The following is a 19,435-nucleotide window of genomic DNA, read 5'->3' on the forward strand; positions in this document are numbered from 1 at the left end:
TCTCGGACTCTCAGGGAGTGAGAAGCATTCCTGCCGTGTCGCCTAGACTTCACAGTAGGCCTCTCGGTTTTTGGGGACTCTCTCTCTCTGTTTTGTTCAATTTATTAGCCTCAATCATTGTATTCCGATATCATATTTAGTAAATTAAGTTTTCCTCCTTAGATTGCTGCTACTGTTTCATTTTCCCTTCCTTTCCGGGGCCCCGGGAGGGGAGGCCCTACGGGGCGGCTGCCCTGTCACAGATACAGGTAAATCTAGATAATCTGTGACAAGCTGGAATTGATTTCTTGATGGCATAAAGCTGCTTGTTACATTGCCAGCCTAGTGAATACTTACAGGTCTCTTTTATGCAAAGATTAAATATTAAGTTATTTAAAGGAAGGTTTAACTTGAGCGGTTTCACGGGATCTTTATGTGATGATTTCCATTTGCTGAGTGACTTCATACAAATACTAGGATTGCTCTTCATAAAAGCAGAATCCTATAATTCCTGAGGAAAGAGAGAACTAGCTGTCTTATTTTTATTATATTTAAGGATGACAGGACAGATTGAAAACCACCGGTGTTTTAGGGGGTTCACTTTTACCTCCAACTGCAAGAGTTTGCTAAACTACAGTTGTTTTCCTAAGGGACCAATGTAAGTATGAGAAAATTAGCTTCTTGGTTCCTTAAAGCTATGATTAATGTTTATGAAGTTTATTTAGAGTTGTTTTTTAATGAAGTCTCACAAGTGATAAGATCTTAAGCTCCTCTCTGTGTGTAAGGACTGTTCAGTACGTTGAGTCCTTAAGCATCAAATTTGGCTCAGCATTTAGTTCTGTAGTGGGAGCAGAAATGAGGTTAACAGATTATGGAATGCTTTAAGCGGAATTACTTACAAAGAAATGAATCTGTTTTTATAGATAACACTGTTCTCATAACCCATTTGAGAATAATTAAGAACTTTGTTATATTCCTTGTCTAAGGAAATACATGTTTGTCCAGCTGTGAGCAAGATGTTTGGTTAAAGTACATCAGGAGCCAAAGACAAAGCTTACTGTAATGTACTTTTAGTACTGTTATTAATTTATTTATTTTTTAAATTAAGCAAACAACTCTATGTAGCAAGGTTGTTCTCATTTTAATGGTCTTTATATTCTCCTTTGTGATGTTTAAGAAGTTTAATGCTGATGCAGAACTGGAGAAATAACACTTTAGTAAAATTTCAACCCAAAACACAAGATTTAATATAAGATGATGTCTGTATGAATGCAGTGGTGCAGTACTTGAACTGTTTTGTGATGCAGTTGGACTTGATCTTATATGCATGTACATACTTTACAACTAATTGTGTGCTTTGGGTCAGTATTGCTGTGTGGGTTGTGTCCCGTTTTAGGCAGAAACACAAGAGGAGGTTGTGCAGCTGTGCACATTAAAATGCACTAACTAATGTGAAATTATGCTGTTCTTCAGGGTTAACCTCCTTTAGTTGAAGTGAGAGGCTTCCATGGATGGACAGGCAGCGTACTTTAAGGAGTAGGAAAAAAAAAATCACTAAGACGTGAACAAACAGGGCCCATGCTGTGCCCTGAGATATCACCTCAGTATGTCTATGACTATAACAAGAGTTACAGTTGTGTAATACAGCTGCAGGCCCCTTTGCCATGTATATCTGCAGGTAAGCAGGACACGTGCTGTCTCTGTGACTAGAGTAGCTCTGAAGTCTATTATGCGTCCTGAAGCCCTGTGGATTTATGTCTCTGGTGTGCATCAGGAAGAAACTCTTTTGATCTGACGCACAGACTGGAGACTGTACAAATGTCAGTGCTGAGAGAGAGGAAGCCACGTGGAGCAGGTGGATGGCAGCTGGCAAGGTGTGCTCTGAGCTTTTGTTCACATTGGTGACCAGAAGCTTAAATTTGCTGTATCAGATGTGAGGAAAAGATCCCTTCCTCATTGAATTTCAGAAATTCATTGTCTAGGGAAGATACTCAGCAAGGAGCGTGGTGCAGAGTGTTCCAATGAGTACAGCTGCTCTGTGACCAGCATCTTAGTCAACTGATGAATGAGCTCTTTAGATTTTGGATGCGGGTGCAGGAGAATGTACCACCCAGGAAGTACCCAAGGCAGATTTCAACAACAGAATTTGCTGTTGGGATAAAAAGAGATGAAGTTGCAGAAGACAAGGAAGTGGAGAGTTTCTAACTTTGCCTCGGGAGTTCGAGTTAAAAGAAAGAGAAAGTCAAACAGCTTGTGACGAGGGAAGAGAGGGGTGGTGGAAATAAACTTAGAGATTACATGCAACTCATGCAATTTAACAGGGACTTCTGTCAGAACTTCATGTACCTCATATTGTTCTTTATGGCTGTATACCTGTTGGCACAGTGTGCTTCAGAAAACGTGCTGGATGCATATCCAAAGGACAACCTGTATAAATTATGTTCTAATTCTCTTAAAAAGAGTATCCTCAGATGGTTAGGGCAGGGAGCTGGATCTCTTCAGCTATTCCACTGACTCACCAAGCCTGAAGGGGTGGCAGGAGGAAGTGTGTAGGGAGGCTCTATTAACACCTGAAATATGCTTTGGAACAAATGAGCATCTTGTGTATCTCACTTCTAACCAAATTTTTTGTTCAGTACAAATTTACTTACCTTGTATCTTTTTTTTTTCTCTTCCAGTTACTATTTCTTCAACTGCAGAAAAAGGTAACGCTTTTGAATTATTTTTGTTACGGGTAGTTTTGTTGTATGCAAGTTTTAAGGGATGTAGAATTCGAATGCGCTTGGCGTATAAACTCTCCATGTTAAGTAGCTTATTGCTAAGAAACAAGGTAAATATTATGGGGAGGAGTATATTGAGCTTGTTGTACCACACACTTGGGGTGATGACGAGACCTGTGAATGTTATGATTTAAGTGTGCAAATATTTTTAAATGCATACCTTCTGAGAATAGAAGAAAGAAGGAACTGCAGCAGTCAGTTTTCTGCTTATTCTTGAAGGGATGGTGTGTATTCGTAAATCATAAAATCACCAAGGTTGGAAAAGACCTCCAAGATTCCAGTCCAACCATCCGTATTCCACCAACATTTCTCCACTAAACCATGTCCTGTAGCACTGTGCCCAAATGTTTCTTGAACATCTCCAGGAATGGTGACTCAGCCACCTTCTGAGCAGCCCATTCCAGTGCCTGACTGCTCTTCTTACTATCACTCACCTTACTATCCTCCTTGTATGCTGTGACTTGAAGAACTGTTTTGCTGTTGTCTATTTTCCAAACAGCTTACCAGATTCCTCAGAATACTATTCCTCAGGACTGGTTAGAACAGTGCAAAGTCACAGCTATTTCAAAGGTGTTTCTGTACAGTATTTTACGTTTCCAGGCAAAGTGGTTAAGGCCTTGTTTTGACAAACTTTGCTTAACACTTAGTACTGTCTTTAGCAAGCATATGTCACAGCAAGTGTATTTACAGATTCAGACTGATCAGAGAAATTCTAGCATTCTTGCTTTGCCACTTCTTTCAGTTGTGGACGGAAACTGGGCTGAAGAATCACGCAGTTCCAGAAGTTCCAAGCACTGCTTTTATAAAAGTCGAGGCTTGTTTTTTTCCTGTAGAAACACAAATGATTGGGTTGTTTGGAATTTCATTTCATCTTGTGAAGGAACATGAGAGTGGTTGTCATGCCCTTGTACTAAGCATGGATTTACCCACAAAAGGCTGTTTTCAGAGCTGAGACCACTCAACTCTACAGAAGAATCTCTCATCTCTTTAAATATTTTTGCAAATAAAAGCATGGAACTTGAAAGTAACCCATCAGTTCACTTCCTGGAGAGGAGCACCCAGGAGAAAACTGCAGAGTAACTCTATTGCAGTCTGTCTGCTTTTATCTTCTAAAGAGGAGGTGAAAGAATGGGAAAACCTCCAAAATAAACTGTAAGCTTTTTAAGACAGGAGCAGTGTCAGCCTGTTTTGTTTTGTTTTTTATCACAAAGCACAGCTGGGCTTCATTAAAACTGCAAAGAATTCTGCAGCTGGCTGCTGTGCTTTTACTTTCTAGCTTAACAAGAAGTGATTTTTTCCTTTCTAGTTTCTTTCAGAAGTGCAAGATCTGTGTTTCTGTTACAGCATGGTAGAGCAGTGGCATCAATGTACTGTAGCTGGATCTCTGGCTTTAATTGAAATGCAGTGTCTGCCTGATCAAATCTACCAGAGAAGAAAAATACTTGATTAATTAATGAGACAGGTGGTATCTGTGAAACGTGCCTCTTAGGCTTTTGAAAGCAATCACTTGCATGCTTTTTGCACCTTCAGTTCTGTAGCATGTCACAGGGACCCTGCATGCATCCAATTTCTTTACAACAGAGATGCATCTTTAAAATGAGATGTAGAATTGTTCTTTCATTTGAAATGAGACTTCTCATAAGCTTTATCAAGTTCTTAGAAGCCAACTTCCAGTAGCCAGGAAACAACATTAGAAGAGTCACATGGCCAAAGTACCACTAACTTTCCAATGTAGATTAATAATATGCACCTTAGCAAATATGTTTTTCCAGTGCTGCATTGAAATCTTACTACCATTTTAATTACAACTTGTAATTCAATTACTGGTGATTTCTTCACCCCATTAAGGCTAATTGTTTCCCTGTTCTTTTGTTTTTGTATTCTTGTGTTGATTAATATCCATTAGGGCAGGGGAATAAAATAAGCTCTCAGTCTCTCTTATCAATGTGATTTGGTTCTGTTAAGTATTATTAGCTCTGTAATGTGACTTTCTTTAAAATGGTGTTAAGAATGATTAGGAAAAAATTGTTAGGGGTAAATCTTAGGAGGGCGTAGCATGTCTTCAGAGGATATCTTATGACATTGTCTTCCTGAGGGCTTAAACTATGGTCTGACACACGTCAGTGCCTTCAGAAAGAAGCCGTTTAATTTGGTCATAGTATGGCATCAAGAATCCTGGATTCCCTAGCCAGAACTGCTTCAGAACTCTTAAATCTGACTAAACTGGCAGATATTGGGTTTGAGTTATTTGATGTGTTTTGGTGTTTGTTTTTTTAATCTGTCTTGCGATTACAAGAAAATGAACTGAATGGGTATGAAGCCAGCTTCTGTTTGTATTTGGAACTGACGCAGGAGGCTTCAGGGAGTATTCTCAGAAGGGGTACTGCTACCCAAAGGGTGGGTAGATTGCCAAAGCAAAGCCATCAAAAAATGATCTTTGCGCAAACTCATTTCTCAGGGAGCACTGGCAGAACACATATTTGTGACTGTAGTAGGAATGCAAGTGGGAAAAGAAGCAGGAGTTTACTCAGTGCAAGACTAGTAGGGACTGCCAACTGAGGGTGTGGACTCCTCCCTGGGTGGTGCCCCACTTTGCCCGCTTGTCTTTGCATGTAATGACAGCGCCAGGTTGCAAGATCTTGGTTATTACAAGAGTACAGGAGCCTTTTAACAGCTTCCTCTTTCTGGTAAATGCTGATTACATTGCCACAGATTTGTGCCCTTGTTATTGGTATATTTACAACCCGTGACTTCAAGGTTCTGCTCTGTATGGAGTATTGCATGTACTAAAAATAAACCTTCAAAAGAACCTGGATTCTGGGGTTGATTTTTATGGACAGAATGAAGCTGTTTGCTGTGCCCTTTCCACATTTCTATTCAACTCTTCTCACCCTTTTTTTCTCCCCAAAGCTTTGATTTGTGCAGCTGTTCTTGATAAGATTTGAAGTCTTTTCTAATTATCTCACATTTTTTAATTGCTTACCCACATTATGTTTGAATGTGTGTAGCATGTAGAGAACCGCTTCTAGTTACGTAGCTCCTAGTACAGCCAAATGTGAGTTCTCTCCTATCAGAAATAGAATTCAAGTAGCAATTTTAGGATAGTTTTAGAAAAATTCTCCATCTTCATTGAGTTTCACAGTTGAAAATTTGCCAAGTCTGTCTGTTAAGTTGGAGGAGTCAGTAGCAAAGGTAAAGAACAGAATTGTCTGAAGGAGGCACAAATGCTGTTTTTGGTGGTGGTGTTCTGTTCTGTTTTTTCTCATTTTACTGTAATGAACTGTGACAATCCTGGGGGGAAAAAAAAAGAGAAGTTAAAGCTGTGTCTTTTGTAACTGCATACATGCATCTGTTTTATTTTTCTTTGAGTTTATGGAAGTTCCTTCAGGTTAAGGGTCTGTTCTGCAATCCATTAAGGATGTAATGTCACTTCTTAAAGGTCTGTGTGTATCTGCACAGGAAAGTAGGTCAAGTTTCCTTCTTCCTGCAACTGAAAAAGTGAAGATTAAGTAAATATTTGGTATGGTTTCTTTTCTAAGGCTTGCTGATCAGGCATTACCAATCTGTTTCCTCTTCGAGTGATAAAATAAACTTTTAGAGGAAATGAGATTGGAAGAACCTTCCTGGGTCGTAAGGTCTGTGGAGTTTAAGGCAACTGTATGATACAGACTCATTCAGAAATTGTCAGGGCTCCATACTAAAGCCACCTTCATTTTGGTACTACTGTGACTGTAATAGAGGGAGTCTTACAGCGTACATGCTTCTGATGGTTTGAAATAAGATTTCCAGGCAGTTTTAGCTCATAGCAAGCTCTCGGAGTGGAATTCTCTCACTTCTTGATTTGGGGTTTTATTCTCATTGAAGAGCAGTGCCTTCTACGATGGCCCACTCATGTGATGTTTCTATGAAAAGTACATCTCTTTATTATAATCTCGGAATGGAATCGTAGCAAACTTGCCTCAAAAGTTTAGCAGGGTGAAACTGCATTCAATTCTGTTTTTTTTTGTTTGTTTCTTTGTTTTGTTTTTCCCTCTTCAAATCTCTTTGAGTATTTTAGATAAAAACTTAACATTTCCTCGAGGAACAGCTACCATCTTATTTAATGATTTGGTGGTGGTTGTGTGGGTTTGAGTTTTCTGTGGTTTTAGTGGGTTTTTTTGTTTGCTCGTTTTTAGAGCGGGTGCTCCTTGAGTGTGAAGTTTACCCAAGCAAAAGAGTTTAATGTAACTTAATCTTATCAGGTCATTCACGGTGTCATACTGCAGCCCTCAGCAAAAATCAGAGGGTTTATCTCTTGCTCTCTTCAGCTGTATTCACCAAAATTTCATTTGTATTTTATTGCAGTTGTGTACCTTGTGATTTTCCATCTGTCATTTGTCATGTTTGTGTGGTCCTACGGGAAGACAATTTTCACATCTCCTGCATCCCCCTCCAATGAGGTAAATCTGACGTGAGAAAAATGTCAATGCTTTTTTTTTTAAGTAGATAAATTGTTTTCAGTGATGAAACTTGTTTGCAGTAATGCATGATTCACCTTTCCCTTCTCATTATCTGAAATAGAAACAGCTTGACAGCAAATCATGAATGAAAATCATCAAATTACTCTTAGAAAAACTGTGAGCTTTGTGTAATGGCATTTCCTTAGAATAGATGTTTAATACGTCACAAATTTGACAGTCACATGTATGTGCTGAAGCTGTAAGATAAGGTTTATTTGGGGCTGCAATGCTTTGCTATGAACTACTTCGACATTTTTATAATGGAAAAATCCGATGACTGCTTCTCTGTGGGTTTTTTTTCCTTAGTTTTGAACTTTTGGTTGAAAAAATGTAGTAATGCAGTGTATGTTCGTGGTCTGAAGGGCTGAACCACTTGGTAGTAAGTCGAGTTGAGGTTTAGTGACAATTTGGAATTGAATACGTAAAGGAGCTTTACAGTAATTGCAAAAGAATGCATGATGGATTTCAGTTTTGTTTTGGAAAAGAGCTGTGTTAATTGTTTTAAGCCTAAAATTAATTACCTTGTTTTTACTTTCTCTAAGGCATGTGTCTGTAGGGTTTAAATGCTGGCACCACATTTGAAATGTTTCCCTTGGCTTTCTAAAGCTTTTAAACTGGATAAACTGTTTGAGATGTTGGTTGCTTTGTGGGGATCACATTTTTATTCTATTTTTGGCAAGACTGACTTTGCCTCAAACTTGGGCCCTTCCTAAAGCTGCCTGGTAAATTTTGCTATCTGCCTTGGTTCTTTAGTAGTAGAAATCATTTTCTGACAGTACTTACCCTATAGTTGCAGTAATACTGAAGGAAGCTTTTGATATTCATTGAGGCAAAAGGATATTTGGGGCATATGGCATGTGATGAATATTTCTTATCTTACATATAAGCATAGATCAGATTAACACAGCTTTCTTCTATTTAAAAAAAAAAAAAAAAAAGGCGACTCAGGAAACACGCTTTCTTCTCTCTGTGGGAAAGTCCCTTCTGTTTGTATATCAGTGAGTAATTTCTGCTGGCTTTATTTAAAGCCAGACTTCAGAATTTCCCCATTGTATGAGTATGAACGTATGTATTTTAGTCATTTAAATTAGCTATTCTTGCAAAACAAACAGCATCCTGTGATCATACTGTTGAATTAAAAAGGGATTCAGCAGCTGCTGTTGTCCTAGTGTAATCCCTGTATGTTTGTTGGAAGAAAGAACAATCCACATTATTACATCCAGAAAGAGGAAGGAAACAAAGGGACTCTTTTTGTTTTCAGTAAGAACTACTGGAACCACATTGGAAATTGTTAGCTATGTGGTAATAGACAAATTCTGATGCCTTTGAACATACATTTCCTGCCATTGTCCAGCGAGCCTGTGGTCTCATGGCTCTATTAATTTTTAAAGTTAGAACAGAAATACAGCTCTTCTGAAAACCAGGATCTTTATTTGGGATTTTTAAGAGTAATACTCTGATGTTACTTGGAAAAACTAAAGTTTTAAGTCTTATGGTTTAGTACCTTTTCTGCATATTAATGACCTACCAAAGAAATGTGATCTAGAAGTAATATTTCATATTTAATGCAGCCTCTACTTGGTCATGGCTCATAGAGGCAGTTGTTTGGTACCCTAGCAGACATAAGAGGCAATAGGGAGAAAGGCATGTTGTTTCACATCTGTCTGAAGTGTTTGATGTGAGCATCTCCAGTTTCCATATTTCAGTAAGTCTGTAGTGTTTCAGTTTGGGGGTGGTTATTAAAACAAAAAGTCTGAACTCTTGATGATGACTAAAGTGTTAAACTTCAGTTTCATTCTTTGCATAGATTGATTCTAGTTCTTGATTATTTAAAAGGAGGCAGTGCTTCATGTCTCACCTTTGAATGATGGATGGGCTCAATAACTGGAGTCTTACCAGTGCTATCATATGTAACAGAAGACTAACTAGATTCTGTGGGATGTAAAGCAACTTATTTGCGTTATGGATTGGGAAATAAAACTGAGAAATTGCAGCCATGTCTTAACTGCTTCCTCTTTCTATAAGTTGAGTCTTTGTTGTTGCTTTCCAACCAACTCTGTTCCAAAGAGGAAAAAGTACATGATGAGACAGAAATCTATGTGAACCAGTCATATACATATTTTTGGTAGGAAAATATGGTTGTATTAAGCCACACTAAGCCAGTTTTTGCTCCAACTGCACACACAGCATTTTCCACTCACTACTGTGAATACTTTGTTTGTGTGTGCTCATAAAAGGGTTCTTGTCCTTGCAGAAAGCTCAGAGTTTAAAAGTGCTTCAGAAGAGAAAATACCAGAGGAAATTTTGAGTTCAGCCTCACCTCCATAGAAACTTACCAGCACGCTGGGTTTTGTGGGACTTAATGGTAAAGCTCTTTATTTCAGTAGATATGGAATTAAGCATTTCACAAGTGAGTTAAAGCTCTCCAGGTGATACTGGTATAATTGTAAGGCTTCAACAGGAGTGTCCTCACACTGTACTCAGATTTGTAACTCTGAAACTGTACAGGCTTTGCTAAAACTGATTTCAATACTGAGTGCTCCCAAGTAAAAATTCCATTTAAACTTCTCAGTTTCTTTGCAGAAGCCATGAAAAATGCTTTCCCCTACTGCTGTTTTCTCTGGCTTATATGTCTCTCTGTCTCTCGTAAGTCAGAGAGAGAACATGGGATATGAGAACTTCCAGTCACAGCAAGGGACTGCTAGTTAAACATTTCTCTTGTCTTGAATGAGTTGAATTTATACTCAGCATGAGTTAAAGGATGCACCTTCTTAAAACTCCCCTAGGTTTTTTGCTTCCTTTGTGTTGAAGGGAAAATGCAATAGGTAACACAACAGACAATTTGGAGGATCTTCTGTGGTATTCAGGGGAGAAGGATGAGGACTGGGGTCATCCAGCGGTTAAGACACATAGAGTCTCTCCCTTGGAGCTTGAGTACAACACGAAGTTATAATTAGTCTCATCCTTTTATCCCCATCTTTTCACTCCCAGTTCTGCTTGTCAAAAGCTGATAAAGAACAATATGAAAAAGAAGAGAGACCAGAGTCCCAGCAGGAGATTTTGAGAAGAGCTGCTAAAGACTTGCCTATCTATACAACAACAGCATCAAGAGGTGAGGTATAATTTTGTGCTCCTGAAGCTGCTAGTTTAATGTGGTGAGATTTGTTTGATGTCAGCCAATGAACAATATGATGAGCACCTTCTGCAGAGACCATGAACTTGTGGCTGTTCAGTTGCTTGTTTGTTTTTCTTTTTTTCACCATGAAAAATGGGAATCATTTTTCTAGAACTCTCAATGTGTAACCATAACCAGTACTTGGAATAGTTCTTTCAAAAAAGAGAAAAAGAAAAAAAAAAAACACCTCCTGTAGTAAGAAGTCAGATGAAAACATTTATCTCCAATTCCGACTACAAAATGTAACCACAGTAATGAATTACACTTCAAAGTAGGTGAAAAATGGACGTTATGCTCAATTTTACAATCATTTGTATCCCTCTTTCTTTTTCTGAGCTTGTATCAATTCCATAGGTAGAGAAACTTCATAGTTAAGGCTAGAATTTAGTAAGAAATAAATATTATTTCACTCTCACCTGATTCAGTACATATATATATATGTATGTAAGTATATATATGTATAAACATTCCAATTTATATATGAAACTTTATATATCTTAACAATACCTGTTCCTCTTTCTTGAAATGAGAAATATTGTAGTGTTCTGCATGAAACACTCAGGATGCTGTTACCGAAGTTCAGTGTGACTTTTCAAGCACAGTCTAAGGATACTTGGATTTTTTTTTTTTATTTTATTTTATTTTTTTTTTTTTAAATATAAGCCTCCCTTTGAGGGAGTCCCATTTCCTGAAGTGGTCCAGGAAGCTGCTGCCAGCTCTTAGCAGTTCTGCTTAGCTGTAGGTGTGGGCTTTTCCTCCTCCTTGCAAACTGCTTATACTCATATCTTATTTCCATTGAGAAGAGATTGATGCCTTGTTTAAAAATACCCAGGAAAGATGAGAGTTAATTCGCTGAATGGACTGCTACATCTCTGTTTGCTGAAGAGGATAGGAAAGGCTAATGCTGAAAGCTGGCTTACTGGAAGATTGTAATTTCATGTTGAGATGCTTAAGTACTCTGACCAGAGGTGAAAGAAAATGAGAGATGCTGATGGGGGATCATTGCCAGAGGATAAGGATGGAAAAAAAACTGGGGAGCCAAAGAGTAAATGGAAGTGGACTCTAGTAATAGGTTCATAGGCAAGTGTTTGAAATGCTTTCTTATGTTTCTTTAAATAACTGAAAAGTATATGTTGTGTGAGTAGATACACGAAGGACTGTGAGAACAGGAGTTACGGGGTGGGAAGGGAGCTTTTAAGATTCAGTATATGTTAAGATGGAAAACTTTTCTTAAGTTAGTTCTAATAATTTGTCCCTTGCCACTTTAATGCAGCCATCAGATACTGTGATCGATGCCAGCTAATCAAACCTGACCGCTGCCACCACTGTTCTGCGTGTGACATGTAAGTTTCTGAATCCAAAATGATGGATTTGCTCTCAGATCATCAATTCAATATGTTCAATATGTTCAATATTGAACGCTTTAATATGTGTTTCAGCCCTTGCCTGACAGTTGATTTTTCTCTTTGTTCCCTTCTCAAACAATTGGTACCTGGAGTTCAAGAAAGCAAATGTCCTCCTGTTGCAGCCCCATAGACCAAAGTGGCAGAACTTGTTAGGAAAACTGCTTACAGCTTTATAAAGCAGTACTTATGTAAAAATAAATCAGCAATTGAAAGTAAAGAAAGATAAGTCTGAGATCTGAGCACATGCTTATTGTAGAGCTCCTCTATTCTATCTTTCCTCTGCAGCTTTAAAACAGATGTGCACTACTAATAATGCTAAAATCCTTTATCTGAAGAAATGGCAGTGGAGTTGCATCTTTGCCATTTAAAAGACACCAGTGTTATTCCCTAACCTCATTCTGAGTCATCAGAGAAGTCTGTAAGGGCACTGAAGACTGAAGCTGTGAGCAAAGCTTTGTATGGCTGAGCTTGAGGAAATCTAATTAGCTAAAGAACCTAATACGCATCTTTTGGCTACAATCAAATTTAGTAGCAAATGCAGCAAATATCTGTCTGTCTGAAATGTCTGTCACCCGTCCTTAAACTAAAACTGGATGAAGATGGCATATGGACTATTGAGTTTACTCACTGTGCTGTTTTTTCCTCAATTACTGTAAGCAAAGAGGAAAAGAACAAACATTACAAAAACAGCCCTAAGTTAGACTTGGTTGAAATGAGAGTTGGGTTGGCATACCTTATCTGTGCAGCTCTGAAGCATCCTTTGGATTTGTTTTCTTTCAGCATGCACATAAGACAACTGTGGCTTAATCAACTATAAATAACATGGTTGAAGTGTTGCTTAGTAATTTAACGTTAATTTAAGAGACTCTTCATAGCTCTGTTGAATCTCACTTGGTCCTTTTGGTTGAAAGGATGTCTGCTGCAGTTTGAAGATGTGATGGGAATTAGGACAACTGGGAAAAGATACAGTGGGGAATTTACCTTACAAAAGCACAAACCCCAAAACTTTCAGAAGCTAAAAGCATGTGTCGTAGAAAACAAATGTGTCTTTTAGTTTAACTTGTTGCAGATCACCTCTTCTCTTTTTCAGATGTGTACTAAAAATGGACCACCACTGTCCATGGTAAGTTTTAAAAACAAAATAAAGAAAAAGAGCAGTATAGTAATAATTAATCAACCCGTACATCCTGCTTCAGAATGCCTACTACAACAGAAGTGAAACTTTGAAGTAAAAATGGATTTTTACAGAATTTTTTGAGGCTTTGTTATTTAAAATTGTGTGTTGTAGCTCAAACCGTGCAGTTTTTCCTTACACACAGAAACCCTGGAGTTAACAAGATCTATGAGAAATAGCATTTCTTTTGCTTATTTCAGTATTATTATCAACAGAAGAGGTGATAACCACTACCTTGTGAAAATCAGTTTCTGATTACCTTTCTGCAGTCTGTGTTCACTGGTAGTCAGTACAAATATTACCTACTATCACCACAAAGATAAAACGTTTGCACTATCTTGACTTGAAGGAGTTTTTGTAACCAAAGCAACATTCTCTAAAGCTGATGGACAGATTTGTATGATCTGCAGTTACTGCAGTTAGTTCATATGCTTTGCCGGCTCACATCCTGTCCTCTGGAACTTCTTGGGAGAGGTCCAAACTTTGGGAAGGCCTCAGGTAACTTGGCCAGAAGAATGAGGTTGGTTCATTCATAATGACAGCCCTTATGAAACACTAGTGTCAGACTGCTTTGGACATATCACTGACATCGTATGTGTTATACTCTGCTAAAGCAGTTGAATGTATTGTGCTTTTTTGGTTGCTGTTTTTTTATAAATTGTTATTAATTTATTTACTTTTTGCTATATCATAGTAACCTCTTTCTCTTTCCCCTCCTTCTAGGGTGAATAATTGTGTGGGATTTTCTAACTACAAATTCTTCCTCCTGTTCTTAATGTATTCCTTACTGTACTGTCTGTTTGTTGCTGCTACAGTCTTGCAGTACTTCATAAAGTTTTGGACAGTAAGTTCTAAGGTGTTTTTTTGTTTATTTAATCTTGCATGTATTCTTGAAGGCTGCATCAGCATGTTGTCACTCACCATTTACTCTGTTCCATGGTTCATTACCATTAATGGCATCAATCAAAGTGACTGAAACAGGAGAACCTTCTGAATATTGATAAATTATTACACTTCCCAGAATGAGTAACTGGGGGAAGAAGCTCTGATGAGGACGCTACAATTTCTCTGCTCTATCAAAATCAATTGACACAGCTTAGGTGGTTTTTTGGTCAGGTTTTTGTTGGTTTTTTTTCTTCTTTTTTTAGACTGAGAGTTAAAGATTCGTAGGTATAGAGAGGATTGGTTCCTTAAAACAAGTGCATGTGTGTGTATTTATATGTACATATGTGTGTCTAATTTTATATATGTACACACACATCGTAATTCACGTCAGTATTTTTAATTTTGTGTCTTAGACTTGTTTGAGGATATTCTGCAATTGGATAAGACAATGAATTCATTGGGAACCCACTCTGATCTCTGCTTTGGAGCCCTTAGGTGTGTCTGTATTTCATACTGGTGGCTTTACTGATCTGATACAGGTAGTGTACTAGGATAGGTATAGTGTCAATTTTACCTGTATTCCTTGAAAGTATTATTAGTTGTTAAATGGTAGGTACACATACATGTATCTCACTAGGCTTAGTAGAATGTATGTGAAGACTGAGCGACCTTGCGTGTCAGTGTTATCTTCCTCCTATTAGTTTTGTTCCAGTTGCCTTCCAGGCTGAATAGAATGTGTTCTGGTGTTGTTTCCTTTCATCTCCAAAACCTCATACTGTGCCTTCCTGCCTCATGAGACAGGAAAGATAGCATCAGAATTCTCTTAACCAGATTCCATTAACTAACATGGGGAGAAAAAAAAGCACTGCTAAGTGGAAGGTTTTCCATCACCTCTTTGTAAATAAACAACAGCACACATTTTTTAGATCTAGTTGCTGTTGGTGTAGCTATGAAGAGCAGTAATTACCTATAGCAAAGGAAAGTCTTCACTGGAGCTAAATGCCATCTCATTGTAAGTGAAGCTTTGTCATATATTCAGAAAAGTCTGTATTTCAAGGCCAGCATCACTAGACAGGTAAGATAAATGCATAAAAAGCAAGTTTGTTTGGATTCAACTAAGCCTTATCTGTCAAAATAGTGTGTCTTTCTCAGTTCTGTACAGCCGATTGTCACTGGAAGGCAGGGAACTGTGTGGGAATTGAGCTTTTGGTAACTTGTGAGATGAAAATCACAAACATACGTAGCTGTGGACTGACAGATATTTCAGATGGAACGGTCCGATTCTGCTGTTCAGTCTTGGTTGACTGTAAATAGTTAGATTTTCAATTTGTAGATGTGCCACTCCCAAACATTTGCCTGGCTGCTTCCCAGTGCTTTGTATGCCATTTCTAACATAGCTGTAGATGCGCTTTTCCATATTTACCAATCAGTGCTTGAAAAAAGAAGATAAATTTGTTTAGTCACCTCACTTCACAAATGTTACTTCAAGGGAAGTCAGCAGGACTTCTGGCCATAATAAACGCTGAATTACCAGTATTTGCAGCAAGCCTTTTCCAAAGCCCATCGGACGAGATAATGAAGTGGACCCTTGAGCAAAGGAAATAGACTTAAGAGGGAATTGTTTTCTTAATTATTTAGTTGCTTAAAATGCTTCCTACAAGAATAGGCTTCTTCTGAAATGTGACAGTAGAAAATGTAATTGTGTGTTTGCACTTGTTGCTTTAATTTTCCTATTACTTTCAAGACAGAATATGGTGATAGCATGATCTTAGAATTACATTAGAACTCTGATTCACTTTATGCATAATAAATCATTTCACAAAGCTAATATTGTTATGGTTTTATGATAGCTTGATTAAGCTAGAGTTCTTGAAAGAGTTGGTGGCATCATAATCCTGCAGGCTTGCAGAACTTAACACGACTCCCATACTGTAAGCATTTAGGTAGGTGCTGCTGACTGTACAGTAGTCCTGGAAGCTCCTCTCTATATCTGTATCCAGATCAGAGGGGGTACAGGTGTGTGCTGGCTCCAAATGGCTTTACTACATTGCTGATGCTCAACTTTGTTTGCTACAGCATCAGACAGATAACTGCCAGGGCTGTCTAGATTTTGTTGGTTTAAAGGGTTTTATTTCTTCATAGCTTGACTGTCAGGAATGTTGTAGTCCCCCTTCAGAAGGCAGAGATCTTTTTTTGTTTCCTCAGAAATGCTTTTGGAGAAAGTAGGTAATGAACTACATTATATGCCCAGTGCTGGCATTAAAGATGAACCGCTTGGAGCATAGCCTTGATCACTTCAGAACTTGAAGTAATGTGATTGTGATCACAGCAAAATGTGCTTGTGTATATGCTAACTACACAAATTCTAGCAGTGCCTTGTCTTGCACTGTTGATAACGCCTGCATAAAAACACAACATTCAGTACTTGCAAGCTCGTGAGATGTGCACACCTAACCCTTGTGGGAAAAAAAATCTGTGTCCTGCTTGTATGTGCAAGACTTGCGTAGCATCTTTCATGGTCTGTGCAGAAGTACCAACCAGTTTAATACTGTTCCAGCAGTGATGGAGCAACTGTGCTGGCTCTGAGTATTTACCACAATGTTTGCACTCTTATGTGGGTATTAAAATTTGTTTTCTACATCAGGGGAATATGAATGACATTTTAATTCCATTTGTTATACTCAAAACTCCTTTTCCTGTACTCATAAAAGTTTTATTTCTACCTAGGAAGTTGTTTAAGATGAGCAGATAAAAGCACAGGTTAACAAATGTGTTTGATAGGAATGCCAGGACTGGCAGAACGCCCAGTCCTTGACGCCTTGTTTACACAGTGCATGGTAGTACTTCCCAGTGGAGGTTTGTATCAGCTCTCATTCTTGCTGTGCTCTCTCCCACCTTGAAACCTGTATATTTTCCAGCTGTTTTCGGTGTCTTTCAGCGCCCTCCAAATTATTTTGGCAATCCTGGGCATAGCTAATTTAAGGATATGATACGTGTTCCAGGACAGATGGTGCATACTTCTAAAAAAAAACCTCTGCATTTAAAAAAAAAAAAGAAAGAAAAGTGATTCCACATCCTTGGTTAGAACTGAGTCCTCTTGCATGTATACAGACAGATATACATGAGATGTTCCAATTTTTTTCTGGATTTAAGATGAGTAACGAGTTCTGGCAACATTTATTTTTTCTTGTTTGTTTTTTGTTTTATTTAGTTTTTGAAGTGACCTGATAGATACCCAAATGGCTCAGTGCTTGTGAAGGAGTCTGTAAAGGGCTCGTCAAAACAGTGACTGACTTTGTTCTATTACATGTGCGAAGTAAATGTGATCTCATGGTGCAACTCACTCCTCTTTGTAAGCATTGCAGTTTTCCCACCTACAAGGCTCTGCTTCTGTGCTCTGCTAAGCCTGTTTTTTGAATAAATCATGGTGGAAGTTTCATCCTTCTCACATGCTGTGGTGTGTGATTGCTGCTAGAACACAGCTGTGGCTGGGTCCATGCTACATGTTCAGAGAGTGCACCCTTCTCTCCAGGAGGGAGCTAGGTTTTCTTTTTAAGATGTTTGAGTTTTGCAGCTCAAGATCTTAGAGCCAGTAGCTGAAACTGTGTGATCAGAAAAGGTGAATGCCCTGTGGAGATGGTGCATATTCATCATAGTGCATAATAAAACAAAAGCTCTTTCTCCCACTTGTAGGCCTACTGATTGAAGAAGATGCAGCTGAAATAAACATATGTTTTTTAGTCCAAACTCAAAAATTAAGCTGCCGCTGCTCTTCTGAGCTACAAAATCAGCTGGCCTGGGAGTTGTTCATAGAGAGCTATGTCATTTAAGTAAGCAATTCCACAAGAGTCATATAGGTGGTACTTCGTAACACTTAGTAGTTTAAGGTTGTAGTTTCATATAGTCTTTCCCTTTACGGTTGTGTAGTGAAAAGCCTGGATGTGGAAACTCTGATTCTTTTTTTGTTTTTGTATAGATTGCAAATCGTGATGTTGAAGTATTGGCAAGCGTGACTGCTTGGGTGTATGCATGCCATGAGAAGTTAGGGACATTATTCTGAAAATGATGCTTCTCAGGAAAGCTACCATGTGTTCTGGGATAGGGAGAATAATCACAGCTTTAACAAAGCTTAGGGATTAGCAGCAATTGGGATATGTATTTTACTAGCTTTCATTGCAGGGAATCACAAAACGCTTTGTGTCTCTGCAGCAGTGGGGGGGAGTTGACTGCTGCACCAATTATCACGGTAAAACAACATCCAATAAAAGAATTAAGGCAATAGATAAGGAAATTGAACCCACCTGGCAGTTCAGATAGCTAGACTCTGCTATCTTTTGCTTCCTCTAGAGTTATCTCTTGGTAGTTGGCATTTCTGAAAACACTGCTAATATATGCCAGACTCCGTGAAAGCTTAGGGAGAGCCCAAGCTTTTTGTAGTGTGATCTAGCTTAGTACACCTAACATATGACCAATCTGTGAAGCACGCACACCTTAGCTAAGTAGCTACTCTTGTATGAAGTTTGGGATTTAAAATCTAGCGGGGTTGTTGTTGCTGTTGTTGCCTTTAAAAAACAAACCAAAACAAACTTGTACGAGGAATGGTAATTCATTTTTTGTGGTTTTGACTGAAAATAAATCTGATGGTAGTAAATATGTTCTGAAGTCAGACTTGTTTTCTATATTTATAAACGATTGCTTTATACTTCTGGAGCGTTCTGAGCTTTTCAGAGCTGGTTTCCTCATGCACCACGTTGGTGTAAACCATTCAGCAAGGAATGCACCCAGCCCAGTCATGCTGCTCAGGCTGAGGAAACCACTTGAAAGTGATCCAGCCCCAATCTGAATAGCAATACTACAGAGGAAAATCTCATGCCTTGGCAATTAGTGATGCAGTCTCTGTCCTCCATTCTGTTGGAGAATGGGGGCTACGGCTGCCGATGGGCATTGGAACTTGGCACGTCCAAGAGCACGTGTGCACACCAACCATTTCTTTCTTAACAAAGCTTGTGCTGTTTTCGAACACTTGGTCTTAACATAATGTTAGTGTTTAATAAATTGTCTTTGTTTGCACAAAGCTTTGCCGCAGGAAAGCTGCAGAGAATTGTCCAAAGGTAAAATTCAATATTGATGTAATTATTTAAAATTTGTTCCTAGTATAATTTTTCTAATCCATTTATAGCAGTTATTTACACCATTGCTACAGTGGAGGAAATGTGTAGTTTATATTGCCTATGAGTGTAGGTGTAGTATGTGCGTGTAGATACACCTGTCTGCACTTGATCTTAATTGAAGTGCCTTTTAGATAATCTAAAAACAAAACCAAAAAAAAGCCTCAGATAAGTGTGTATATTGAATGAGCTAATGGAAAAAGTAATGGCAATGATGCTAACTAAATGCTGAATAAAAATAGCTTCTATGCTTTCATAGTGCTGCTAAAGGTCAACTGCTTAAAAGCTTAAAAGAACTGTGATTTTTGAGGATGTGGAACTGGAATAGTACTGTTACAAATCCCACTGGCCTCTTGAAAGTGCAGCCCT

The 19,435-nt window shown here is 38.4% G+C and overlaps 1 protein-coding gene across 10 annotated transcripts in view; it reads left to right on the plus strand.

The window, feature by feature from the left end:
* ZDHHC20 (zDHHC palmitoyltransferase 20) overlaps window positions 1–19,435 on the plus strand; it is a 51,925-nt gene that overhangs the window by 19,373 nt on the left and 13,117 nt on the right. For 4 of the 10 annotated variants that reach the window (XM_072326540.1, XM_072326542.1, XM_072326546.1 and 1 more), the window contains exons 2-8: window positions 2,658–2,684; window positions 7,104–7,198; window positions 10,250–10,370; window positions 11,707–11,776; window positions 12,930–12,962; window positions 13,737–13,857; window positions 18,974–19,009. In XM_072326540.1, coding sequence (XP_072182641.1) covers window positions 2,658–2,684; window positions 7,104–7,198; window positions 10,250–10,370; window positions 11,707–11,776; window positions 12,930–12,962; window positions 13,737–13,857; window positions 18,974–19,009 — 503 coding nt within the window. The remainder of the gene's footprint in view (window positions 1–2,657; window positions 2,685–7,103; window positions 7,199–10,249; window positions 10,371–11,706; window positions 11,777–12,929; window positions 12,963–13,736; window positions 13,858–18,973; window positions 19,010–19,435) is intronic. The other 6 variants (XM_072326548.1, XM_072326544.1, XM_072326545.1 and 3 more) reach the window with 3 other exon arrangements.

The sequence above is a fragment of the Excalfactoria chinensis genome, chromosome 1, assembly GCF_039878825.1.
Source record: "Excalfactoria chinensis isolate bCotChi1 chromosome 1, bCotChi1.hap2, whole genome shotgun sequence".
In the NCBI taxonomy this organism is placed as follows: Eukaryota; Metazoa; Chordata; class Aves; order Galliformes; family Phasianidae; genus Excalfactoria; species Excalfactoria chinensis.